Source organism: Poecilia formosa, unplaced genomic scaffold (genome assembly GCF_000485575.1).
Source record: "Poecilia formosa unplaced genomic scaffold, Poecilia_formosa-5.1.2 Scaffold184, whole genome shotgun sequence".
NCBI lineage: Eukaryota > Metazoa > Chordata > Actinopteri > Cyprinodontiformes > Poeciliidae > Poecilia > Poecilia formosa.
In genome coordinates, this window is record NW_006800123.1 from 97796 (window position 1) to 125373 (window position 27578).

Genomic DNA, 27578 nt, shown 5'->3' on the forward strand with positions numbered 1-27578 from the left:
GCCGCTTAGCTTCTCCTTAGCAGAGGCCACAAGGTTGCTTTACACCGCCACCTGGCGGCCTTATCGGGTATTTCAACTTACCGATACCTCTGAATAAACTGGATCACAAAAGTATCCCAATATCTGTTCAAAGTAACATGTTGTTTTTATAGACTAATTATACACAGTGTGATATATTTTCATAATTTCCCAAAAGTAAAACAAAATATAAATAAGTCAAAAGCATGCAAAACCGGTTGTGTGACATTTAAAAATTATATTTTTGTCTAATGTTTAAATTCCCAAATGTGAAATAAAGCAAAATGTGTAACTTTTTTTCCGACTAGTTCTAACAATTATCATCTAAATCAGGGGTGTTCAAAGTCGGTCCTCGAGGGCCGGCATCCTGCGTGTTTTAGTTCTCTCCCTGGTTTAAGGCACCTGGATCAAATGATGGTTTATTAGAGGCCTAAGGAAACTTCTGACTTGCTGAGAAGGTTGTTACCACCACCAGGGAGGGAACTAACTCATGCAGGATGCCGACCCTCGAGGACCGACTTTGGGCACACCTGATCTAAACTATTCATAATAAAACACATTTATAAATAATTTAAAGTGTAAAGGAAATCTGCAAGGACTCTGTAAATTAAGTCCATATTTATTCCAAAATAATCTTAAAATCTCTAATCCCCTTCCAGGTTAGCCTAAATTTCACTCACTCCTAATATTCATCAAAAAATAAAAAATAAAAAAAAATACAGGATGAGGCAAATCATGTATAGCAACAATTTTAATTAAATGTGGTTATGTGTTTTTCAACTGGTCCATCCCACCTTCATAAAAAGTTTAAGATTGTTTCAGTCACACCACAATAAAACAAATAGAAAAGTATTTAGTTGCTTCCTTACTGCAACCATTAAAAAAAAAAAATCTCCAACAAGCTGTTTGTGGACAAACAATAACCTTTAATTGTAGAAAGGAAAAAAAAAGTGTTTACATGTCCTGACAATTTCATAACAGAAAACAAAGGAGCTAAGCAGAAAAAAAACTGTCGTACAAGATCAGATTACAAAAATTTGAAACTTGCACCATAAAAGGGAATCTTCACAGATCACAAAGCAGAAAAAAAGATCCTACAAGTTTTTTATTGAATTTCACCCCCAATGGAACTTTTTCATATTAATATCAACAGCAATAAAAAAAAAGGGAAAAAAAAAAAAAGACAATAAAAACATAATTACAGTTTTCAGAAGCCCGCACCTTTTAGCTGCAGTGAGGATGGCTGAAATGACTTTTGGTGACAGGTAAGTGATACGGGTGCTGGTAAGCCATTTCTAACACGTTATGCAGAAAGGTCGCTGCTGTTAAAACGGTCTTGGTCATACACCTCTGCAACAACTTTGCGGCCTCCAAACCAGCGGTCGTTCAGGGCTTGGATAGCTTTGTTCATCTCGGAGGCAGCGGAAAACTCTACAAAGATTTTGACTATGATGTCTGCGTCTTCCTCCTCTCCTTGCTTCTCCTGGTAGATGATGACTCTGTTGACGGTGCCGAACTTCCCGCACTCCTCCGTCACCTCGCCCTCCAGGTCGTCGTCGATGTCCTCTGGTCCAACCATGTTTCGAAGCACCATCACCGTGGACTGAAGTGGGACAAGAAGGTTCAGTGAGCACAGAACGGTTTCATTCAGGAGACACGACTGGTAAATCAGAAGCGTGGGTTACCTCGGATTTTCTGAGCAACTTCTGCATCACCATGTGCCTGGCACTGCTCCCCGAGATGCTCATGTGCTCCTGGTCACTTAGCATCTCCTGGCCTGTGCCATCCTGAAGCGTCTCCTCTTTCTCCTCCTTCTTCTCCTGTTGGTTCGAGCCGCCGGCTTGGTTAGACAGCACAGGCGGTGATGCGAGCACCGGGTTCACTAGACCAACTTGGGGAATCACGGGTATGGGAGGACGAACTGGAGTCACACCTTTACAACGAAGGCACACAGACTGCAGCTCAAGAACATTAAAGTAGCTTAAACAGCAGAAATCTGATGCAGAGTAAAAAATAAAGAAGGGACTCGAAATTGCATAAAGGTTCACTTTGTTTAAGGCAGGGGCGTCAAGCTCATTCATTTTGGGTCACATCAAGATCTAGAATGTGTTTAAAGGGCCGGGTGTGGCAGAATGTCTTGATAAAATACCATTTAGCTTCTCTACTAGGAGTTTTAAGTATTGTAACTTACCGTCTGATTTTAAGACCATAACTGACATTTAAATATTCAAGGCAAAAGAATTTACTAAAGATCAATCAGAATTGCATTCAAACATTTTTATTCAGTTGTTCTAAATATGTTGTTTTATATGTTATATTTACTGTTGATTTTAACTTTTCATTTTAATCAACTGCTAAAGGTCTTTTTTGTGATGAGTGTTGCAAAATGATCTATGGCTATAAATACTGATGCAGGCATGTTGTCTTGTATTTGTCCCCATCAAATAAAGTAAAACAACAAAACTACACATTAACAAACTGTTAAAGTATGACTAATTAGCCATCTCTGCATTTGAAATTAAATAAACATATTTTGACCTTAATCTAATTTGGCAGAATACAGATGAAACTGCTGTAATTTGATTGATGAAATAATATTTAAGCACACAAATTATATTTAAGGTTCTATTTCTAGAGTCTAGAGGCCCAGATAAAACCTTCTGGCTGGATTTGAAAATGCCTTTAAAGGTACTATACATCTACAAATATGCATATATGAAAATGAAAAACATATCAAAATGTATATAGCTGTTAGGCTCAGGAAACCCATAAAATCCAAATCTGAATGTGTGTGGAAAATGCGGAGTGAGAAACAAAAGAAAAAAGAAAAAGAAAGAAAAACATTTTGTGGCGTTTCTCCTGGAAAAAAAGAAGACAATTGTTACAAATGGTACATACAGGTTTAAAATCTTTTAGCATGTATGTATATTTATGATATATGGAGAGGAGCAATGTGAATAATAATATTTACAAACAAATTGTTGGAGTAAGTTGAAAGCCAGGTAGGCCACCGAAATGCCTGTGCAAAAGAAGCTTCTTAAAGGGAAGTATCCAAGCAAATTAATGGAAAGTTTAGTAGAAGGAAAAAATGTGTTCCAGAAAAAGGAATCAATCGAAGGATTCGATGTGTAACCATACATCTTGTGCTGTCAGACATGTCAAGTTGAAATACCTGCTTTAATACATGCATTAACCAGATCAAGTATAAACCAATGATTTTGGTTAAATCATTTTAATAAATGAAAAGCAGCTTCATTATAATGTAAAATGTCCTTTAGGGATCCCCTTTGCTTTTGCTCTCTGCCCATACTTACATGTTTTACATCGTAAAAGAAGTTTTAATAAATGAAGAAAACCCAACTACATAAAGAAGCCATTTTAGATGGCTTATTTTGGGGGAAAAGTTAATAAATCCAGTTGATCCTGTGTGAAATACTGGGAATGAGTCGAACATTGTGTAGAGGAACTTTAGCTCACTCTGCAGAATCAGTGGTAAACCTGCGTCAGGTTGTGTTTCTGTGTAACTCGGGTAAACTTGAGCTTCACAAACTAATGGTTGGATAATTTTCTGATGGACAGCAGGATTAAGATTTTATCAATTATGGCATTTAGGCAAATTAGCCCCAGACCGCAGCAGTATCACCGCTATGGTCTGACTCGTCGTATGGTCTTTTTCTGAAATGCTGTGCTCCAACAGGACACCTTCCAAATACTTCCACTTACGTCTCTGCAGTCCATAAAATGTATCCCCAAATGTTTTGGGTATAAAGGTTTTTAGGGAAATGGTGAGATGTGCCTCTGTGATATTTTTTATCAGCAGTAGTTTTGACCTTGGAGGTCTCCCAGTTTCTCTTATTGTCGAACCAGGAACAGTGACCTTAACTGAGGCCTGCGGTGCTTTTTGTTCAGTCCTTTTCTGTTTGACTTCATGGATTAGTCGTTGACGGACTCTTGTACTGTTGGTAAACATGTCTTCTCAATTTCACAGTAATGTCCTTTTCTGTGATTCGCGAAGCCTTGTAAATATCTTTGTAAAATGTAAATGACTTAATTTTTCATGTGTTCCTGAATTTCTTTAGGTGATTGATGGCCCGACGTGTTGCTTTAAAGATGTTTTTAGTCTTTAAAAAGCAACACGTCTGGCCATCAATGTGTTTAGGTGATTTTATTTTTATTGATAAGGTGGATTATAAAACTGAACCACAAAACAAGATGGGAAATTTCAGTATCGGATAGTGCCACGTTGATTTGCATAGCTATTTCCCATAATCATAATTTCAGAACTGTTCTTTAACATTTTCCTCAGGTTACCTTTAATATTAACACTTATTTAAGTGTACACATTTGACAAAAAAAAGAAGAAATGTGTATGGGGGAGAAATACATTTTCCTTATACAGTGGACCCCCGCCTAATCACAGATTATTTTTTTTGTAAAACTAAAATCCATCTGTTTGCAGATTTTTTTCATAGAGAATAGAAGCTGAAATTCCAGGGTGTGATGAAACTTAACATTAAATTGATTGGTGTTCGCTAAACAACCAATCCAAGAGCCCCTTTTCCTTGGCTCTGATTGGTTGTACCCCCAAGAGCAGACAAAAGGAAGACTATAGCTATTAGCTTCTGCAGCACTGCTGTTTCTACTGTACGTATTGATACATATTTAGATACATTTGGCGTTTAAACTATTAAAATAGGTAGTTACAAGCACTTTTAGAGGAGTCCCAGGTATTCAGCTATAAGGGGGTCCACTGTACTGTAATTATTTCCTCCCCTAATGTCATCATACTGTCAAAAATACCGTTCGGAGGTGAAACAACCCTGCTCGCCACACCCACAAAGACAGATTCACATCAGTCCGTACCTGTGATAACACCTGGTGCCTGTGCAGCCATAACAGCCTGAGGTAATCCTATCTGCTGTCCGAGAAGCTGTGGTGCTGCCAATGCCCCCAAAACTGACGCGCCAGCTACCGCCTCCTTAAGAAAGGGGGGGGGCCCAACACATTAGGTATGGGAAACACACAGAAAACAGCACAAGGCAACACAGTGAACAATCACACCGCATGGCAAAGAGAGAGAGAGAGCTCAGCCTCGTCTCCATCAGGGTCAAAATGTTGGTGGCAAACAGTTCATTTTAGCGAGTTAAGAAGGATCTCAGGTGAAATAATCACGGATTGTTGCCGTTTAACTGAGAGGGAGGAGCTTTAAAGTACAAATGTTTTTTTGTTTTTTTTTAAGCGTTTAACTTAACTGAAGCAGGCTTACATTCAGGCTTGCTAAACTAACACTATTCTGGTAACTTCCGATTTCTTCTGACCCAGAAATCTGTGCATCTGTGCTGTGTCATATCTAGCTAGATCTGAGTTATATTTACCTGGAGGGCCATTAAATCCCTTTGGAAGGGATTTATACTTGCCTGGGCCGTTATCTTAGCCGTAGCTGCCGCTGCAGCTACAGCCGCAGCAGGTGGCAGCCCACCCGGGGTTGTGGGGGTCAATAGCGGCATCGGTGGAGTCACTGCTTTGCCGACTCGCAAGTACTGACCACCCAGGTCAAAAAGATTCATAGAGGACACCGCATCCAGGGCTGACTGAGGCTTTTCATACTCTGTTGGATGAATTTCAAAGTAAAATGGGAAGAAAACAGCAAAAAGTCAGCAGCAGGGTATCAGCAACTCAGGAGCATGAGAGAATGAGCGCCTCCTAGCTCACCAATGAAGCCAAAGCCCCTGTGTCGCCCTGATGTGGGGTCTCTAGCTAACGTGCACGATTTAATCCTTCCGAAGGCCTCAAACACGCTCTTGATGTCGTCGTCCGACAGGTCAGGGTGGACAGACGCTACGTAGATCCGGTTGTAGGCACGTGCCTCCTCTGCCAGCTGGTCGATGATGGGTTGCGCCTGACCGATGTTACTTGGCCGCCCAACCTATTGCACAGATTAAATCGACAGGGCCTCTAAACGGGGGGTCTTTAGGGTACCGATGGAAAACGCACTATGGGAAGAGTCTATGGGGCACTTCAGTGAAAAGATTTATTTCGGTAACTCCACTCAGCAGTGAGATTACATACAATAATATTTTATAGTGTTTATTGTTCTTCATTTTCTTAAAAACAATAAATAAATAACTTTATTAGACTTTTATGACCCACTGGCTTGATAGCTGTTCATAAGACAGATAGGTTAGCCAAAAATGCCCTTGCTAAAAAGCTGACTATTGTCCAAGCAGATGAATGGAAAGTCCAGTGGAAGGAAACACTCTAGTGATTTTCTGCTGTCAACACGTCCACCCAGGAGGAATAAATTCTGCAAGTCAATGACTCGACGCAATCTGCTGGGTTTCCTCAGATAAAACCTTTTTAAACTACTATGAATAATTGAGGTTATTGTAATGTTTGATAACTATGATCAACTGGAATGTATGTGTGATTTTTTTGGTAAAGTTTCTTGAGACATTTGTTGTGAATTGGTGCCATTTAAATAAAATTACAATGAATTTAAGTGTGGTAGAAAAGGCGCATAATAGTTGTATCCACAACATGGATTACAGAGAAAAATGTCGGAAGAACCTTATGTGTGCTAAGGAGAAAAAAAAAGACGCTTTCTTTTCAGATGAAAATAAATTTTGCGTTTTATCTCAAAAACAATCTCCTGGAGTCTGGACGAAGAGAAGAGATACGCAGAATCCAAGTTTCCAGTCCAAGAGCCATGTCATCTGCTGGTGTTGGTTTATAGCATTTCATCAAGTTCAGTATCAACTCAGCCATAAAGTACGGTAAAATAAAAATGCTACACAGGTTTATCACCTCGGTGACTATTGAGTGTAGATACTGTATAGTACATGAGTGTTTCTGCATCTAAAGAAATTATAAGCCCTGTGCACTGTCCTACTTTTGCAAATTTTAGGCCATAATTGTTAAATTCTACAGGAATAAACACTTTAAAATATCACTGTGTGTAATGAAGTTACCGAAACAAACTTATTGAAGTTTGTCAGGATGCAACTGAGGTTTTATAATTTCCTGCATCTGGAAAGTATTCACACCACTTCATTCCTACAAGTTAAATCAGCTCCATTTCAAGTAAATTCAGTTGACTGGACTTGATTTACGTTTATCTCTGTAAGGTCCCACAGTTGACAGCGCAGGTCAGAGGTCAAACATCAAGCGTGAACTCAAGGGATTTGTCTGCAAGATTGTTTTGAGGTTTAAATCTTGAGAAGGATCAAGAAACATTTCTGCTGGTTGAAAGGTCTCAAAGGGCGTAGAAGAAGCGTGGAAGAAGTTTAAAACCACCAGGACTCTTCTAGAATCGGCCGTGTAAACGGAGTGATCACCGGAGAAAAGCCTCAGTGAGGGAGGAAACCAAGAACCCGATGGTCATTCTCAGAGATACAACGTTCCACTGTGGAGAGTGGAGAAACTTGCAGAAAGACAACCATCTCTTCTTCAGCCCACCAATCAGGCCAGGAGAAACACGATCCTCTGGTCTGATGAAACAAAGAATAAAGTCTTTGGTGTAAAGGCCAGGCGTCATGTTTGGAGGAGACCAGGCACGGCTGATCAAGCATGGTGGTGCCAGCAGCATGCTGCTGCTACTGCAGGCACAATAGTCAAGATAAAGGTGTAGCTAATGGTGAAACAAATGACTATTTCAGACCTTTTCTAGTATCTGGATGAGGGCTGCAGCTAACAAAAATGAATACAGAGGTGTACAGAGACATCCTGGGTCAAAACCTGCTTCAGAGCATCTTTACATCAGACTGGGGAAACAGTCAAACAACGACCCAAAGCTCATGTCCAAGATCTGAAAAGCTTCAGAACCAGTCTGTGAGAAAGAGTCCAGACTTAAATCTGAATGAATATCTCCAGAAAGATCTAAGAAAGGCTGCACAGATGTGTCCCATCCAACCTGATGGAGTTTGAGAAGAACAGCAGAGAAGAATGGGCGAAACTGCCTAAAGATCTGACCTTGTGGTGTCATTTTCAAAGAGTGTAAAGCAAAGGCTGTGAATACTTATTTTCAATAAATCTACAAGAAATGTCCAACTGTATTCCACATGGTCATAAAAGGGTATTAATCAGTAGAAATGTGAGGAAAGAGATTAATTTCATACAACTTGGACTAAGGCTGTAACATAAAATGTGAAAAAAGTAAAGGGCTGTGAATACTTTCCGGATGAACCGTATGTTGGGAGCTGAAATTTAAATTTAACACTAAAAGGAGCGGAGTTTGGCTGCAAGACGCTACGCGATCTCAGCGGTACGACGCTTTCACAAAAAGCTCGAGACGAGTCTAAATGGCATCTGTACAACAGATGAGGCGGCCAATTAACACCACCCAGGCGCAGTCCATCATCAGCACAACTTGGTAGCAGAGAGATTTCACGCACCGCTGGGCATCTCACTGAAAATCCTCACTTAAACAAGCTACCAGGACATCTTGGAAGAGCAACACACACAGACACACACAAACTTCATACTACATACATACGACACGCACCTGTGAATAAACAGAGAGACACCAAACATGGAGAGAAGTTAGTTTGTTTTCAAATGCAACACATTTTTGTATAACTGCAAGAAAAGTACTTGGTTGCTACAAATATCCATCAATGTAAACATTAAGGTCTTTTCCTAACTCATTTGAGGAGAAAACATTCACCCTGGTGGGTTTTATTATTTGAATGCTCCACAAATAATCAAACAAACCAAAGGGGTCATTAACTTCAGAGCTTATGGTGTAACAATTGGCTATTACAGACCTTTGCTAGAATCTGGGTGAGGGCTGCGGCTAACAATTCATTTATTCTGGAGATTACTTGCGTAAATGGATAAAAAAAAAATGGTGCAGTCTGCAAATTTTTTGTTTAACTGCTTTAGCTTATTTTATGCAATACAAGAAATACAAAAGAAATGCAAATAACTGATCAAATTCTTCTTTTTTAAAATGAAAATAAACATTTTATTGCCTAAAATGCAATGACAGCATTCTTATAGTGAATGCTTGATCATTTGTAGCAAAAGATGCATAAATATTGTATTTAGTTTTGGCTTAATTACTGCTCTTACGATGTTCTTCTTTCAGAAAATGTCATGTTTTACAGACTATGTACTCCAGTTAACACTTATTCGACTACTATATTAATTGATTATTTCAGTAATCAATAAATCGTTTCACCCTTATGTAACACCTTCACTTGTTTGAGAGAAGCTTGGTTAATTGTGCTTCACAATGATGGAGTCCATGTCAGTAGATTAAAAAATTACTTTATAGGATTAGCCGACACAAGCCAGTCACACCTGAGGAACTAAAAACCAGACCTAAAAGTGCCTATAGTACTTTAATCTACATTAATCTAAAAAAAACTAACTGAATATGTTTTAAAAAATGCACAGTATGATATGGTAAGTCAAAGTATAAAATGTAATTTAAATATAAAATCAACATTTTAAAGAAAGTACATCTCTTTTGAATAATAAAACAATAAAGAAAGTCGTGGAACTTATACTGTCTTATCCAGACTTGACTTCACAACCCTGTTATTAGTTTAAAAAATAAAAAAAAAAGCACTCCACCTTGTTCCTCAAATAAGCGCTGAAGAATAAGATGACTGCTCTCTGAATGTCCCACTGTAGCAAAAACCGTCTCTAAACGACTCACCTTAATGTTTCGCCCTCCTAACATGACCGAGTTCATCTGTTCCAGAGCCAGCTGAGCAGCTTCTGGCACGTCGTACTCCACAAAGGCAAAGCCCTGGACGCAGAAGTACCATTCATGTTCACAGAAAACCCAAACTACACTTCAAATATGGCCAGAAACTATAGTGTCTTGCAAAAGTATTGACACCTTCTGAGCTTTTCCAGATTTTTTGTCACATTTTGACTACAGACTTCAACGCATTTTTTGGAATCTGGGATATACGGAAGCAGGTGCTGTAAGGGTCACTTTCTTTTTGGTCAGAGTTCATGAGACGATGGATCAAGTTAAATGCCAAATGGACCTAGAAAAAACCTGTTAGAGGCAGGAGACAACGTAAGAATATGGCAGGGTTTCCAATGAAATGGACCAGTTAAAGTTCAGACCTCGTCTGTGACCACACTTGAAAAATCCCTGTTCACATGAGCGCTCTTTTCAATTTGGCAATGAAGTGTGGGCTAAAATTTAAGTCTCTTGATGTCTGAAGATATGTCCCAAAAGACTTGTAGCTTTAACTGGAACAAAAGATTGTTTCAAAAAATATAAATTGCCTCAGAGATGCTTAATAAAAACGCACTCTTAATTTAAAACCATAAATTGCTTTTCTTTCTCTTCACAATTAAGCTCAACAAATCTTATACAATAGTAGGCACCACTAACAAACATTAGTTCTGCTAACGCCAACCCACTGCACCAACACAGAAGCTAAAGCACCAACTCCAACTCAAATTATACCAGTTCTTGTAAATTAGCACTTCTGAATTTAAACCTAAGGGTGCTAAACATTTTCAAAGCTAGCAAAAGCTCTAAGGGAAAAATTAGCGTCGATATTAGCACATTAGCAGTAGTGTACCCACCAGCACCCTCAAATGTTTCTGGTTGGTTTGTGACTAAATGTGGAAAGGCTTAAGGAGGGTGAATGTTAAATGACACAAACCTTATGCTTCATTGTAACCGAATCCCAAGACATGTCAATGCTCTTGATGGGACCGAAGGGGGCAAAGGCTTGTCTGATGGTGTCCTCCCCGAGCTCATAGTATATGGAGCCCACGTACACCCGACACATGATCGCTAGCGCACGTTGCCGCTGAGCTGCCACCTGCCAGTCGGGGGAAAACGACACACAATAAGCATTAGAGAGTAAAAGAAAGGAATATAAACATCAACACACACACACATAGATAAAATATATGTATAAATATATGCCTGCTCTATTGGGCATGTTTTTCCAAAAATAGTCAAAAGGCCAATTCTCAGTACTGGGAGGCCTGAACAGGTATATAGAGGGTATTAAAGGGGGATCAACAGGGTAAGTCTTTTTTGTCTGACACATGTCACCTGAAATGGTTAAAATTTGGCCTATCTTCTGTTAGTGTTCAGTTACTTACTGACATATGGAGATAAAAAAAACACACAGAAGTGATCGACATGCACAGCCCTCACAAATATTTGGCTTCGGTAACTGACCTGGACTCCAGGGATGCAAAGTAAGGTAACGAAAAAGTAACTGTGGCGTTCAAAAGAAATCCAAACAAAAGTCTTGGAATTTTCTTCTCGAGTCTAACTTGAGGGGGATGCTTTAATCATCAGGTCTTTGTGTTTTACTGATGACTTTAGTCTGCTTCTTAAACTCATCGTGTTACCAGAGGAGGTTTAACTTTGCTAAGCTACAGCATAACGAGAAGATGACTTGTTTGTTCACCGAGAAAAAGCTTCACATTGAGATGGCAAAAAGAAAAAATAAAATATCCCTGACACAGAAGTTCTCTCATTTTGGTCCATAAAGGGATTGCTATCCCTCTTTTGTCTCCTGCCAGCTGCTGTTTTCAAAACAAGAAATGCATATTTTTCAAAGAGACGTGCCTTTTCTCCCTTTAGAAACTCTTCTGTGAATTAAAAAGCATGTTTACGGATACGTATTTGATTTTAAAAAAGTGCGAAAGCAAACTTAAAAAGAGCAAAAAAAGCAAATGAGGGCTTCCACATCTCAAACGCTGCAGAAATGGTTGCAATGACAGACGCTGCAGAAAGCAATGTTTCCTTATAAAATATGCATTCTTCGGTTAGATTAAAAAGGCAGGGATTGTTGCCAACGCAACCAGTAAAAGAAGGGTAACAGTCCTTTTCCACTGGAAATGCGGACAAGAAAAAAAAATTTAATGATCTATTGACCGATTGTAAAGGTGAGAGAGGATCTCCAAAGCCCATTGTCACTGCTGCCATCTGAAAGACAGTAAAGATGAAAAAAGTGCTGAAAAGTCGGTTAGATACCCCTTTAGCTTTTGCTTTTTTCAAGAAAGGTCATTGCTCTGCTAGACAGATAAAAGCGATTAAGCTAACACGATATGCAGACCCTCCCTCTAAACAGCAAAACATTCAGAGGATCTACCTCCCATGCCTGATTTACAAATTCACCACACAGCAGTTCAGGTAAAGCACGGCCCTCTTTTAAAAGTGCAAAGCATTCAACATGATAACCAAAGCCTTCAGGACGATCATCTCCATCTGAAAAAAAAGCAGAGGCAGATGGTCGACACATGTGTTGGTTCTCACAGCACGAGGGAGGGACAGGGGGGAGCAGGACTTCCAGGACAACTGACCCTAACCCGAGAGGCCGGAGTTACTAATGCATGGACAGGTTAAGATAATCTGTCATGAATCAAGGCTCACTGTCGATACGCCACATTACCACGTCTGTTCTGGAGAAGAACCGAAAGCTTTTAACATCTCACCTGCAGGTTGGTGAGCTGCTGCTGCTGATGTGCAATGGTCTGCTTCACCAACACACTCTTAATGCTTTGTTCCATGGCATACTTCTTCGCCTGGAGGAGGAGGAGGAAAACGACAGTGTTATTACGCCTTCATCGGTGACCAAACATGCAGAATAAAATTATCACATGCAGAAAATAAATGCAATAAAAAAGTATGGCTAAAAAAAGTGTTTAATATGAGCTAAACTCACAAATTTTCTGTAAAATGTAACATTACTCAGGGCTTTGGACTAATTTTTGGTGCTGGTTGCACCGATGCACCCAAATTTCAACAGCATTGCATTTTAACTTTGTAGTTTTACAGACTACTAAAGAAAAAAAATCAGGGTGGATAAATTTCATATTGACTAGCAAATGATTAAACAAGGCTCCTTATTTGAAGGAGAAACATACAACACAGATAACTTAGTGAAAAACTGTTCAAAGTACTTGAATGAGCCAGGATTCCCACTGGTATTTAGAGAACAAAAATCCATGATATTTCCATGACTTTCAATATAATTTCCCACTGATTGAGCTGAAATTTTAACTTAAAAAACTGTCAAGATAAAATAAACTATTAAAGTCTAAATTACACGTACAAATGCTTTAAGGGTGTTGCATCTTAGGAACATCCGAGTCCACACCCACATGGGAACGCTTCCAGTTCCATCTTCAACCAGTGGTGGCGCCAGTGCAACCTCTGATTTTTTTTTTTCAGTTGCTCTACTGAGAAATGTGGTCATACTCTGGGCCTAGTTTATAACTTTTTAAGAGCTCCAGAACGCTCTTAGAAAATGTGATAACAGTGGCATACACATGCTTTTTTAAACTCTTCTAGCATTTTCTATCAGATCCACACATAACGATGTTTATCCAGTCAAATTTGACTGTTTTATTGGTTGAAATTAAAGAAAAAAAGAAAAGAAAGAAAGAAATTAGTCAATATTAGATTGTTACTCTGTACAGAGCAGAACAGCAAACATTTGTTTCTAAATTCATCTAAACATTTTCAGCTTGAGTCTATGTATCAAAACAGTAACTTGTTTTAAATCAAGCAACATTATATCGCACATTCTTGTTTAAGTTTTTGTAACCAATGGGAGACTGTGCTACTTTTTCCTTACCTTGCAACATCCAAGTACCATCTGTCACAATTATAGCTAGTCTTTATTCAGTTTCAAGCTTTATTTTTGTCAAGACTATCCAATTAGCCAAACAGCTGCAAAATAAATGTAAAACACAGCTTCTGGCATTCATGTAGAGAGTATTGTACCATCCTTTTTTGTAGCTCATCTTATTCAATCACCGTGCTTTTACTTCAAATTGCCCTCATTGTGCCAGCATTTCTTTCTATGAACCAGATAGAAGCAGCTTTGTCTCTTTGTGGCTTTTTAATTTCTAAAAAATGCTTAAATAAAGCTCAACTCAGAAGGCAAGATGAACAACTTAAGATGTTCATCTTTTACAGATGCTCAGGTATTTACTGATTACACATTTCAGGAGAGTTTCCTCCTAATCCACAAAGCAACACTGGAGGAGAAGTGTCACTCCACTACCGGTTTAAATTTATTGAATAGTCAGCAAATCTACAGAAACTGCATTGATTTCACACTGTGCAGTTACCAGCAGAACCTCCATTCTGTAGCATTTAAATTATTAATGACAGATTTCCCCATTGGCTGCTGCTTTGCCCTCTGTTGAAGAGGAAAACACCTCTTCCTTTACACGTCATCACTTAGGTGAAAGAAAATGAGAATAAAGAAACAAAATGTACATGTATTTGCAGCCTTTTTTAATAGATAAAGAATTAATAGATGAAATGTTTGATGTAATGTAAGGCGTTCATAGTGCCGGATGCCGGATGACATGGACAGGAGGAGACTCTCACCCTCTGCAGTGCCTCCTGCTGCTCTGGGGTAAGAGGCGGTAGGCCAAGCTTGGAGCCTGTGCCTTGTCCATTCTCCATCGTCAGAGCTTCACCTCCCTGCAATTTAAAAATGGAAAAATTAGCAAAAAAAAAAACAAAAAAACTCGTACACTTATTTAACTGGCTTATTCCTAGTGCATAACTACAAATTAAAATTGCCCAACAAACAATAAAATATAAATGAGATTTTACCATTTTATTTATTTTTTTTAATCAATAACAGCAAAAATATTGAGGACCTACACCCGGATTTAAACCAAGTGGGCCTGGATAAACTCCTTACTTACGCAACACTCTAACCGCTGGGTCCACCAGACTGAGACAGGAAAGCCCCCAAGGGGAAGAGGACTGACGGGGAAGCTTTAACAATTCAACAATTTCTATGGGGGGAGATAAAAGATGCCTTCAGACTATGATTAAAACAGGCAGCTCTCATAAATTTACAGCCTGATTCATATACAGCTTTCCCGTATTGTTTGGATTTCTAACAGTGCAGTTGATGCGCAGGAGCACTAAACGTGATTTTCATCCTAACGTTAGAATAGCAGATTAGCTGTAGCAGGCTACGGGTACCCTTTTATTTCGTGTAAAGACTATTGAGATACATAACTATATCATAACCCCGCTCTGTAGCTTTACAGTTATCATTAAACCGAGTTTAAAGAAACAGAACAATGAATAGCAAGGCCTGATTTGTATTCAGCTGTCGATGTCTTTGTTGCTAGCAGCAGACCTAACATTAGCTCACGTTAGCCATTCATTGCTGTGGCGCGTAAACCGAGCTGGTGCTTTTTGTTCCTCCAGTACAAATATAAATTAATAGGTACAGATATAATTACAAGAAAAACACCGCGCTTTAACTACGCAATAAACAATTGTAATAAAAGAAACGTAACAAGTTTGTTTTTTAATCGCAAAATATATTTACCGCAGTGTTCGTAACCGCCATGAAGCACACCTTCAAGAGAGGGCCACACTCCTCAAAGGTCGCGAGAATTTCACTGCGAGATATCGCGAGAAAATACATCCACACAATACTTGACGGTTTTAGACCAGCGTTGGCCGAGTCCGCAGAATGGGTGAATGGTAGCAGTCGAGAACTGATCTTGTATTTCATCATCATTTAAATAAATACTGTTATTAACGCATGATTAATAAATACGCCATCAAATAAGAAAAAAGTCTTAATTAAATACAAAAAAATATATTTTTGAAAAGGAATCTTTTTTGTCTATTTCTTTATATTTATTTTGTTTTATTTTATGGTTTAGTTATTTGTTAATTATTTATTAAGAACAGAACTTATTTAGTTTTGAATGAAGGCTATCTATAAACTTGGGCACTTTAGAGTAAGAGGTTGATCTAATTAATTTGGCTTCATTCAAGAGAATGAGAAGACTAAAGGTAACTGGATGTAATTTGTCACAATCTTGAGCATCTGTCTGCTCTACAGTCACAAATACAGTCATTAACACTGTCGACCAGGAGAGAAATTTACAAAATATTATTGCTAAAGAATTGGGCTGTTCACAGAGTGATATATTCAAGTGTGATAGTAGAAAGTTAGTGGAAAAAATTGCCTTATGTAGCTGAAATACTTGAGAAACTGAATTGCTGCATACGTGTATGTTATATTTTGTCTCTATTATTACCATCTAAAATTATTTGTTTTCCGTTTGGCTTTATTGCTGTTGATGGACCACTCTTCTTTGCTTTGTTTAAATGTTAATTGTGTGGCTTTGTGTATTTGGTTATTCAGAAAATGAACCTTTTTTTCTTTTTTTGTTCTTTTTGGTTATTTTATTTTTTCCTTTTCTTTTTTTATTAATTTTTGGTTGTTTTTTTCTTTCCTTTTCTTTTTAATGCACATGTGCAACTGGGTAAAAAATGCCATGTCATTTAATTCATGTGGATTTGACATAAAACTCAAAGCAGGATTTAATGTATCAATACTCACAGATGTAAAAACAATACTTTGAGGAAAAAAATATAAATATTGTAGAATCAATAAAATTACACAGCTATATTTTTGATATAAATTAAGTTACAATTATTGACTTGTTACTTTGTCTTATTGTCATGCAGAGATACAGTGAGTTTCTGATTCAAGGCCATTGATATGGTTTACCTCATCGGCTTCAACACACTTGTTACAAAGGTGGTCACCTTCAGAGCAGCTACTGTTTGTAGCTATTTTTAAATAATTTCAATTTGAACATTTGCTTATGGTCTAGTTTTAGTGGGACTTCTCAATTTTGCCTCTGAGGTAAAGAAAAATCTCAAATCATTAGCTTTTCTTGTTTGTTTGTTGTTTTTTTTAAATCAAATCATTACAGTATTTTGTTATTGTATCCACTATAATTTGTTTCCAGTTGTTTTCTTTTTTATTATTATTCCATTTTTGTTGAGGTAGTGATTCTTACTACTTCTTTTTTTTTTTTTTGCTTGAATGGTACAAGTAAAAAAAAATAAAAAAAATAAGAGTAAAGGGCCAAGACAGGAATACCAGACAAAAAATATTTTGTTTTCCTATCATTAAACTTTCCATCCAGTGTGGATGAATATAGCACGTTTGAACAGTCAGCTGGTTTAGCAATGACCTATTGTGGTTTACCCTAATTGTAGTGTTTAAATGAACATTGCTGGTTAACTGTTAAGGTAGCATAATTGTGTAGCCTAAACATTTCTGTGAAATCCTGTTTTTACATGGTCACGTCCTACTTTTCTAGGAAACTAAATTTAAGGTTTATAACGATCAAAATTAACAGAAATAAAGGCTTGAACTACATCACTAGTATGTAATGAATCTATGAGTTAAATTTTCGGAATTAAATTTATGAAATAAATCAACGTTTATGATTATTTACATTGATATACCTCAAACTGTCATTTCACAAGTGAGTATTCCTAGCCCTAGAATAACTGTATTGACTTACATTTATTTTGGTAACTGCACTTATCAATTCAAGACTAATTCTGATCGTACTGCTAAACATGCAGTAACCCCTGAACCAAAAAAAGGGGATCCACCTCTAAAACACAAACACACAAAATAAACACTTCACAATCTTTTTTTTTCTTCCATATTTTATTCATAGATGCTACAATATTCAACAAAGGTTTAACACATCCAAAGGCAATTTTCATTCAACAGAGTCACAGAGAAAAAAGTCATCTGACATAAAATAAGACTGATATGCATGTCTTTTTTATATTCTCATACAGTCTGAACATTCATTTACTTGGTCAGCTCTCCTCTGGAACTCAATTGTGACGGACAAAAAAAAAGAAGGCAAAATGCAAAGTTTCGAATGGTTGCAAGTTATTAAGACATGCAGTTTACTAGAACAAAGGAGAGCCACACTGGCACTGCATTGTGTTGTGTTTAATTAAGAGGTTGTTTAATGCAACTCCCCTTACATAGCCACAACCAAGTATGTACAATCCAACTGTCTGGGAGAATTCAGGGCTCCTGTCTTTACAGAAACACTGATATAATTAGACCATAGTAAGTACTGTTAGCAATGACTGTACAGCAGCATAATTGTTATGAATCTGCAAGCTTATAACCTCCCTACACCCTGCGCACATGTAAAACAATGGAGCAAATTCAAGTGAATCTGGTAAATATTGATAATCTAGAAAAAAAAAATCCACTGAAACATTGTACTTGGATGTCTAAACCTGCAGCCTGAACTTCAATACTTATGCAGATGTAGGTTGAATGTTGATGTTTGGGTTGGTGGAAGTTTTATTTCAGGGTTCCTACATTTTGTTTCTTTATTTTCCAAAAAAAATAATTATCAATCAGTTTTAGACTCATTTTGAAGCTGAGTCAAAGTAATTTTAGCTGTGTCGGAGTTTTCGCCAGTGGTGAGGCATTAAAGTCTGCAAGCAGAAAATGTTTCATATTCAAGTTTTTTTTCAAGGGAAGGCAGGAAGAATGGAAGATTGGATGGATGGATGGATGGATGGATGGATGGATGGATGGATGGATGGATGGATGGATGGATGGATGGATGGATGGATGGATGGAGAGAAGGAAGAAAGGACAGATGGAGGGTTGCTTGGAATGAAGGAAGAATGGAGGGAAGGAAAAAAGCAAGGAAGGAAGGAAAGAAAGAAGGAAAGGCCTGGAAAGAACTTCAATCTGACTCTGAAGGAACCTTAAAGTTATCAGAAATAAATCCTAGCAGACTTTTTTGTAAACCTGCTCGAGTTTAAAAAAACAAACAAAACAAAAACAAATCAGCTTGAGTTCAGAGAGCCATGATTATATTATCTTATTGCAATTAGCTACATTCTTACTCAAAACACCACAGATTATAAAGCACAAATATAGTAAATAAAACTTAGTTCAATTTCTAAGAAGTGGGTAGAATTTGCCTTTCAATGATCTCAAATATATTTACAAAACAATTGTAATAAAATGTCTATAGAGCAGAGAAACTGATCAACAATATGGCAACTTTTTCTTGTAAATGTTTACACCCAACACTCCTGTAACACAAAACTTGCTGCAGCTAAGAGCAAAATGATCCTGTCCAATAATAACCTCAGGTACCAAATTTCTTTTCATTTTCAGACAAGTTGACTTCATAAATTCCAAATAAAGAGATGTAAACTTGTTTAGAAGAAACAGACCAACCATGAATGATTATTTTCCCCCAAATTTGCAAAGTTGGGTATGATGCCATTTCATTGCCACATCAGGCACTTTGCAGGTCTTTGGCTTCCAGAACACGTTCACAGGGAAAACCTTTAAGAAAACACTAAAAAAAGGCGTCCTCTCATAGCTTGACATCTGCATGCAATATGACGAGGCATGTTAAGCTGTGGGAGAACTGGCCTTTAACGCAAAGAGTGCAAGGAAGGGAGGTAAAATCAAGTAAGGAAAAAGAAGCTGTGCAATGTTTCTACGGTTCACAGTTACGGGGTAGAAATAAATAACTGGATGAGTATTAACAGTGCATGATGGGTGGAATATAAAATTCCTGAAAACTGTGATGGCTGAAGGCTTGAGAGGGACGGAGGCTTTAGGAAATCACTTGTTTCTGTTTGTGAGTCAATAAAAATGGGCACTGGAGTGCAAAAGGAGGCTTGGGCAAAAGGAGGCTTGGAACAGTACAATGTCTTTCTCAAACGTCACATTACGGAAATCTGAATGTGTAAGGCATGGTAGCCCTTTTAGGCAGGGACTCTGTGGATCAGCCACTGCTCTGTGGGGAAGGTGGACTTCGCTACGAGGCGTTTCCAGTCCTCCAACCAGAAACGCCTTCGGTTTCACTCTCGCTGCTGTCGTTTTCCTTCCAACTAATTGGGATAATTTACTGACTTTCAAAGCGTTTCAGCGTTCACCCTCTGTCCCGTTTAGCGTCCTGGACAATGTCTTCCACAGCTGTCTGTCTGCTTCCCTCTCTTTCTCCACCCGTGTGCTCAACGTCCCCTAGAGGGGGAACCTCCTTCATCAGTCCCAGCTGCTGTCGCGACACCGCTGTCACTGGTTGCTCCCAGCAGCTAGCGCGCGGACCCGGTGTCGACTGATGGAGTCCTCCAGGAATGCAGCTACCTTCTCACTGTCCTCCTGCAGGTAAACATACGTGAATATGAGTCTTTAATCAGTTAAACCAACTTCTCAAACAAAAAACAAACAACCTGATGTGTTTACGTTGACCTATTTTGCTTCCTTGAACAGATTAGGATACATTACATTTTGAACAAAATCATTCTTACATAATAATAATTCAGTCTGCCTATTTTAAGCACCTTTATGAAAGAGCTGTTTTAGGACCTCCTGTCACTTTAAATCCAAATAAGCTGCTGCTGGCCACGCCCCCAACTCAGCACTTACACTTGTAGGTAGAAATGTCTGCTAACAAATGCACAATTGTACAACCATGTATCTTTGAAAAGTAGAAGCAGAGCCTCCTGCGCAACCAACAAGAATGCAGCAAGTGGTTTCTGTATGGTAAGTCAACCACAAAACTTGTCTCTTCCAGCAGCCATTGTAGAACGCTTGAACCACCTGACCAAACATGCTGCAGCTCAGTTGGGGTTGCTAGGTAACTGTGCACTGCCCACAAATTGTGACTCAACAACTTGGAAGTTTTCAAAATGACTGATTTTTCAGACACCAAAAAAGTATTAACTTATTGCCAAAAAATGTCTGGGTGGGTTTTAAGAAGGAGTTGAGACCAAAATGAAAATATAAAAACATGCAAAATGTGAATTTTACAGATCATCAAAATAATTTTACATGTCAAAAATCAAACCCCTAGTTAAAGGCAGAACCTTAAAAAAATAATCTTATGCATTGTGGCTACATTCAAACATTTCTGTAAAGAAAAGTGGGTCAACATTCATGAACATTGATGAAAGTTAATTGAAAGTTAACACCAGAGCATGATGGTTTTTCCACAGAGGTCCAGGTTGGTTGGCATAGATTTTCCCTAATAACTGAACTCATAATTTGAAAACAGCTTTGTATATTTTTACTCAGCTTATATTTGTCTGGAAATTAGTTTGATGAGCTAAAACATATGAGAGTGACAAGAAAACAAAACAAACAAAAACAGAACAAATCTGTATGGATTTAACCATTTTTTCACTGCAATCTAAAGTAACATGCATGTAGATATAAAACAAATGCAATGAAAACTTCCAATGTACCTCATTTATGAAGGCGTAGTGGACAAGTTCACTGGCGAGGTCTTTTGGAGTGTCCGCTGAAAGTTTCACAGGTAATATTTCAGAAAAAATGATAACCCAAACTGTGTACAGTTCTGTAAATAAGTCTTCAATAATTTCTCACACTTTAAATCCAATGAGTCTGACGGTTTCATAGTCTGATGTGGTGTCTAATATAAAAACACTTTTAAACGTACTTGGAAAGATGTCACAGCTTAGTTGCCGATGAAGTTTGTCGTCCATCTTCAGAAACAATGAGAGCTGAGAAAAAGATCATCTATATTAAACCGAGAAGCTCAGATTAACCCATTTGAGAGAAAAAAGTGTAGCCCAGTATGTTTCATCATTAAGGAGCTCAACTGAGATGCACAGAATGGGCAAAGTACCTGTAGTACTGTGTGACTCACATGAGTTTTGGTCCCTTCTTCATTTGATTCCAAATTACAGTGCATCTGAATAACCTGCAAAAGCAACACACATTTCACAAAGTGTTGATGTGTTTTGGGTGATAATAACTGATATGAACAGTCTCATAACATTTTTTGAAGCTCTATCACGAAAATATGGTGATTTCTTAGCATATTGTTGAATATTGAAGCTTGGTGATACGCCACTGCTCTGGCTCCAACATTAAGAAATCTCACTAATTGGCTAAAATGAAAAATCAATAATTTCTGCACCAATAAATACAATGCCACGATCATGCCAGCTGGGGCGAGAGGAGCACACACACCTCCAAATTGTGCGTACAAAGTAGGTTGCTGGGAGATAAGAGGTAGCTTTCAGTTTCTAAGACTGCAATTCAAACGCAGATGAAATAAAATTGTCTGGCATTGAATTTAGCAACAAGGAGGATGTAGAAAAAGCAAGAGCAGCAGGTTTTTTTCAATATTTACTTCTGCAAAACAAACTGCGTGAATGATTTATTCTGTCTGGGATATGTGTGAAAAGCTCTGCACAGGTTAAAACTGTGCAGCAAAATAATGTGTTTTTATGTTCAGCACTTTGTAAACGAAGCCCCCTCATCTGCATACTTTATTAAGTCCTGATAGTGTCTGACACTGATGGTGGAGGTGCAAAAATCTTCAGTTTTTATAGAAAAATATGGTAGATTGTGGGCAAATACTCCAGTGTAGATGTGGAGGTACTAAGACTAGGGTGATGTCATAATTGCCTTCACACATTAATTAGATTTTCCAAATATGCCGCAATCTGAAGATGTTTGAAAAGCTGTGGATCAGGTTTAAATGGGGATTGTGGTGAAATCTGGAAGTCTAACCTTTCTCGTTTCTGTCTCCTGGGGTTCAGGAGTCGGTGTCTTCACCGTCTCAACCTGCTCCTGAGACAAGGACAGAGCTCGAGGGACGGGGTGAGGCCGGGACGTGGCGAAGTTCATCAAGGGGTAAATCCCATTCCTGTTGAGAGGAAATGATGTCACGCTGAAATAACAGATGCAACAGCTGATGCAAAACAGATCTTAGACTAAACTCTCCACTTACTTGACATCCTCCAGAAACTTGTCAAGCTCTAAAGGGGAAACATGGGAATACCTTGAAGAGATAGAGGAGAAGCGTGGTGAGTGTTCGGCATCACCTGTCAGATGACGTTCAAGAATAGCTAAAAATACAAGGAGCTTTTTATTTGTACTTGAGCTGAACTCCGGGTCTGTCATCATGTCTAATCTCTGCCATGACAGCGTTGGGGTCAAACGACTTTGTTTTCTCCTCCACACAGTTCTCAGGAAGCAAATCTGCAGATAAGAAAAAAAAAAACCAAACAAAAAAACAACTCATGACCTTCAGGCCTTGCTCTGTCTGGATCAACATTAAAAAGAGCAGATGGATGTTTTGGCAGATTGGCATACGGAGGTGATAAAACTCACACTGGTTGTTGATGAGGCAGTGGGCGGCGAGCAGTTTGAGGGAGTGGACTTCGAACAGGACTCTGTGGAACAGAAGGTCGTGAGCTGTGGGACGGAGGTTGGCATCGTGACGCAAACACGACTGCGTGAACTCCTGCAGAGAGCCAAAAGACAGTGAGTCCACACAGCTGAAATTTACGCTTATTGAAATGTAACTCTTATATTGCATGTACAATAAAATATGAAAACCATGAAAGAAAAAATACAAGCCAAACAGGAAGTCATAATTTAACTTTCAAAGTCATAATTATGAGTTACAAAGTCATGATTATGAGATAAGCCTCCTTAGGGAAACGGCATTACTTCCTCATAATTATCTAAGTTGATGAGTTATGACAACATGTAATTTCCCTTTGGATTAATAAAGTATTTTTGAATTTGAATTTATGACTTTGAAAGTCAAAATTATGACTTTATATCTCATAATTAAGACTTTGTATCTTATAATTATGACTTTGAATCTAATTATTAAGACTTTGGAAGTTGGGATTATGACTTTATAACTGATAATTATGACTTTAATAAAGTATTTTTGAATTTGAATGACTTTAAAAGTTAAAATTATGATACCAAATCTCTTAACTAGTACCTTTATTTTCACAATAATAAATGTAATTCTGACTTCCTTTTTATTTTTTCTTTGGGTTTTCATAGTAAAAGGCTACGTTTTGATGCAAGGCTTTTGTGATAAAATAAAAAAATATGATGGCGTGATAAATTATTTAATTTTTTTTCCATCGGTTGTTAATTCAACATGAAAATAAGAAATTAATGTAACAATTTTAAAAAAGTATCTTTATGGTGTTTTGTACAACACAAAATTGCTTCAGCGTGGCAATACATTGCTGAACCAACTTTTGATTCAATTTCACCAGTTGGTTAGAGGTTTTTATATTTTGCATTTTTACCCAAAATTGATTTGTCCCTCCATTGAACAAATAGAAAATTACATATTATGATCTGGTTGCTTTGTCTCATAATTTTAATAGGACAGTGTACATCTGATACCCACTGCATGACTGGGCATGCTATGTTATTGTGCCTTTTTTATCCTTGCTCCCTTGCACTCATGCTGTATATTTAGGCCTTGCACTGAAACTCACTCTCATGAGAGGGTCTTCCAGAGATTGACCTGCATTCACAATGGCCTCCTTGGATACAGCAGAATCTCCATTGGCTTGAATTTCCAGTACTGCCATCTAGTGGCAAGAGAAAAAAAAGAAGTTAAAACAGAGAGAGATAAACATCAAGCAAGTCAGTTTTTAAGTCTCACCTCTAGGGCGCAGATGCCAAAGGAGAAAATGTCTATGGAGTAGTCATCCTCACCAGCTGAAAGATTTAAATATAGAATTAAAACAGAAGAAAATGTTATGTACCAAGAACACAGTTGTATTTTTATCAATCTGCATGTCATAAAATATCATTTTCTCAATAACACTGGTCAACAGTCAAAATTTTGTCTGGGGTTTTTTTTCAACTGTTTTAGGGTAGTTTCAGGTCAACTTTCTGAATTATAAATGCAACATGAGCATCAAAATGCACGACTTGTTTTCAAATACGGATTGATTTCCTGAGAATCTGGGATCAACGAGTGATGAGCAGGAGGAGACTCCATCAGGACAGAAAGAGATGGAGAGTTTTGCACAATGAAGAAATAATGTTCAATTTACATGTATGCGCCCTTATCGGTGTTTATTACCTATAATCCAAGTTTGTGACATTTAATTAACACACTCTGCTAGAATTTTTTTTTTTTACCTAAACCCTTTCTTGATAAGAAATATTAATAGAAATGAACTGATACTGTCACAAAAATGTAATCAATTTAGTCAGAAGATCGGATTTCTCTAAATTAAATTAGAATATAAACCTGACCTGAATGAGACAGATGGATGTAAGTTTTTGCAAAACAGTTCTAATTCAGTTGAGAAAACACAGACAACTTCCAAAAAAAAACTTTTTTTTATCCCAGTAATCACTCTCTGCATAATGTTGTTGGTTTTACATCTTTGTTGGGATGGATGGATCAATGTTGGACAAATGGATGGATGGATGGATGGGAGAACTATCTTTAAAAATATACTTTCCCAAACTCCCATATTTCTCCAGAACTTAACAATGTCAATTGATGCTAAAATTGGCAACCATGAGATGTTGCCAATTTTAACAGTAAAACGATGTTACAAAGAAAAAAAAATATTGATAAACCGAGAAAATTCGAGAGAAATCAAACCATTGAAATGTAAAAACAAGGATCACTCAGCAGACTCACCTCCATATTCAGGAGCAAAAAAATGGAGATTCCTCTGCTCATCCCGGTGTTGCCTTCCTTTGCTGTGGACGCTGGCGTCTGGGAACACTGATAGAAAAATCCTGTCAGTGTTTAGATGACATACCGACGGACTATTAACTATTAAAACACCTGCACACCTTACCATTAACAAACAGCCGGTGCCACACTGTGGAAATAAAAGTCAAGCATGTTTATTGAGCTTCCAAAGTGAAATAATCTGGTTGCAGTATTAGAAGAAGCCCAGCTGGGAGCAGACCTGAGCCAATCTTGATGAGCCCGTTGTGCTGGATGAAGATCGTGTCACAGGTTAGGTTGCCGTGGATTATCGGTGGGTCACAGGAGTGCAGATAGCTGACAGAAAACATACATTAATGGAAAAGGAGTTCAAACAAACATCCATCATATTAATGTTCTTTACTGAAAATTTGTCAGTACTTGAGTGCCGACAGAATCTGGGTACACCATCTCTTCCAGGCCTGAAAGAAAAAGAAAAAGAAAAACATTCATTTCAGATTTGAATTTGCTACATAAAAAAATAAGAAGGTCTATTATATAATAAAGAAAGCTTGAGGGGCATTCAGTTAGACAAAGAAGAAGAAATAGTTCCTGGATAAATTGCTAAGTCATAATAATACCCAGAAAAATAAGCCAAAACAGTGTAAAATAATGAGTCATCCTTTAGGAAATATGGATCTGCAGTTCCTTAAATCACCTCAAGTCTACGACTGAATACGTGACCAAGAGTGACAATCCTGACCTTCACATTCATGGTCTTGTGGTTCTTTTTTGTCTTCTTCAGGAACTGCTTGAGGCTCCCTGAAGACATGTATTCAGTGATAAAAATGACCTGGAAAGGACAAAACACATTAGCTGAAAATACTGTGTTTAATAAAAGGTAGTGACAAAAGTAAGAAAAGCAATACACTTCTCACCCGAGCCTGGGTCTCCTTCATGTCCAGCCAGTACTTGTGGAACTTAACAATGTTGGGGTGTTCGACCTGCATCAAGTTCTCAAACATCTCTTTGATTTTTTCCTGAATAAGTAAAAAAAAATATATATATAAGGAACTTTAAAAATAACATAATTTGTGTATTTATACATGTTGTGAAGGTGCTTGTTGCACTGTCTTCTCATATTACAAAAAGAAATTGCTTTAAATGAACATAAAAGTTAAATCATAGCAGCTTTGGAGTCTGCTAAGCAAAGCCAGCATGACAGTTCATTATCTATAAAGACCAGCAGGGGGCGACTGTTACTGTTGTAGTCGGATCATTTAGTTACATTAATGAGTATCAACAAAAAAGTGAGCTGGACATAAATCATAAAACGTGATTCCTAGCCTTCATAAATATAGAAAACTCAGCTGAGATTATTTTCTAGTTCTCTGTTCATGCTAGCAACAGCTAAAAGCTAAAAATGTTGGTAAAAAGATGTGTAAAAAGGAACATAAATTAATTTCATAACTGGTTACTAATTTTTTCAACTGATGGGTTCTTGAGCTACTGAATGACAATAAATATGAGAAATTAGTGTGCATCAGAACCTGGAGTGTGTTAGTGTGTTATGGTACCTCCTGTGCTTTGAAGACCTTTTTGTCTGAGAAGAGAACCTCGTTCCACACCACCTCAACGCCTTCCTCTGTGTCCATGGCCAGGGAAGCACTTTCCACGCCAGGAACATTTCCTTGACTGACCTGTAAAGGGCAGATGGAAAAAGACAAGGCTGTTAGCACAATCCTAGCATAAATGTAGCATTTAGCCAGATGCTAGCAAGAATGTAGCAGTTAGAATGTTTGTAGCGTAAAAGTACAGTAGAGTAAGTTCTGGGTTTAACTGGGATAAAAGAATAAATCTACCATTAAGACGGCGTCAAGCATGAAATGTACCATTTATTGTGATAAATGTAGCGTTTAGCATAATCTTAGCATAAATGTAGCATTAGAACCAATGGTAGCATTCACCGTAGCATTTAGCATGATGGAAGTATAAATGTATCATTTAGCATCATGGTGGAATAATATGTAGGTTTTAATATGATGGTGGAATGAAATGTAGGTTTTAAAATAATTATAGCATTAAATGTAGCATTTAGCGTAATGGTAGAATGAAATGTAACCTTTACCATAATGCTAGCACAATTACAGCATTGGGTACAATACTGGTATAAAATGTAGCACTTAGCTTGATGCTGTTAAAATGAATCAATCACAAAAATCATTTAACACAATACACAACATTTAGCCTGGTTCTAGCATGAATATATGCATTGGACACAATAATAT

The 27578-nt window shown here is 37.8% G+C and overlaps 2 protein-coding genes across 10 annotated transcripts in view; both read right to left on the bottom strand.

The window, feature by feature from the left end:
- Positions 1 to 923: 923 nt before the first annotated feature.
- Positions 924 to 15413, bottom strand: LOC103147535 (poly(U)-binding-splicing factor PUF60). Of its 7 annotated transcripts, XM_007565924.2 has the most exons (12): positions 15324 to 15413; positions 14683 to 14775; positions 14357 to 14452; positions 12448 to 12537; positions 11888 to 11938; positions 10653 to 10814; positions 9680 to 9772; positions 5731 to 5944; positions 5394 to 5626; positions 4882 to 4996; positions 1704 to 1951; positions 924 to 1621 (listed from the first exon to the last, which is right to left on the bottom strand). In XM_007565924.2, the coding sequence occupies exons 3-12, from the start codon at positions 14432 to 14434 to the stop codon at positions 1322 to 1324; spliced, it is 1584 nt and encodes a 527-aa protein (XP_007565986.1). In that variant the 5' UTR covers positions 14435 to 14452; positions 14683 to 14775; positions 15324 to 15413; the 3' UTR covers positions 924 to 1321. The 7 variants fall into 7 exon arrangements, with proteins under 7 accessions (XP_007565986.1, XP_016533973.1, XP_016533972.1 ...); XM_016678487.1 differs by lacking the exon at positions 14683 to 14775 and having other exon boundaries at positions 4882 to 4993; positions 5436 to 5626; positions 15324 to 15392; XM_016678486.1 differs by lacking the exon at positions 14683 to 14775 and having other exon boundaries at positions 4882 to 4993; positions 15324 to 15392.
- Positions 15414 to 17464: 2051 nt separating this feature from the next.
- The window catches only part of LOC103147536 (nuclear receptor-binding protein 2), a 33389-nt gene continuing 23275 nt past the window's right edge, over positions 17465 to 27578 (bottom strand). For 2 of the 3 annotated variants that reach the window (XM_007565926.2, XM_007565925.2), the window contains 17 exons: positions 26868 to 26990; positions 26229 to 26330; positions 26054 to 26143; positions 25732 to 25772; positions 25553 to 25647; positions 25439 to 25462; positions 25276 to 25362; positions 24277 to 24332; positions 24107 to 24202; positions 22965 to 23097; positions 22730 to 22832; positions 22582 to 22632; positions 22362 to 22497; positions 21469 to 21543; positions 21280 to 21343; positions 21065 to 21120; positions 17465 to 19979 (listed from right to left, as the gene is read on the bottom strand). In XM_007565926.2, coding sequence (XP_007565988.1) covers positions 19893 to 19979; positions 21065 to 21120; positions 21280 to 21343; positions 21469 to 21543; positions 22362 to 22497; positions 22582 to 22632; positions 22730 to 22832; positions 22965 to 23097; positions 24107 to 24202; positions 24277 to 24332; positions 25276 to 25362; positions 25439 to 25462; positions 25553 to 25647; positions 25732 to 25772; positions 26054 to 26143; positions 26229 to 26330; positions 26868 to 26990 — 1419 coding nt within the window. In that variant the 3' untranslated portion in view covers positions 17465 to 19892. The remainder of the gene's footprint in view (positions 19980 to 21064; positions 21121 to 21279; positions 21344 to 21468; positions 21544 to 22361; positions 22498 to 22581; positions 22633 to 22729; positions 22833 to 22964; positions 23098 to 24106; positions 24203 to 24276; positions 24333 to 25275; positions 25363 to 25438; positions 25463 to 25552; positions 25648 to 25731; positions 25773 to 26053; positions 26144 to 26228; positions 26331 to 26867; positions 26991 to 27578) is intronic. The other variant, XM_007565927.2, reaches the window with a different exon arrangement.

Excerpts from the sequence above, each read along its gene's own strand:
- LOC103147535 (XM_007565920.2), bottom strand. The coding sequence starts at position 15,344 with ATGGCGGTTACGAACACTGCG. Across the intron at positions 12,538-14,356 it reads AGCAGGAGGCACTGCAGAGG|GCGAAGAAGTATGCCATGGA; the intron begins GTGAGAGTCTCC and ends CTCCTCCTCCAG. Across the intron at positions 5,627-5,730 it reads CAGGGGCTTTGGCTTCATTG|AGTATGAAAAGCCTCAGTCA; the intron begins GTGAGCTAGGAG and ends TTCATCCAACAG.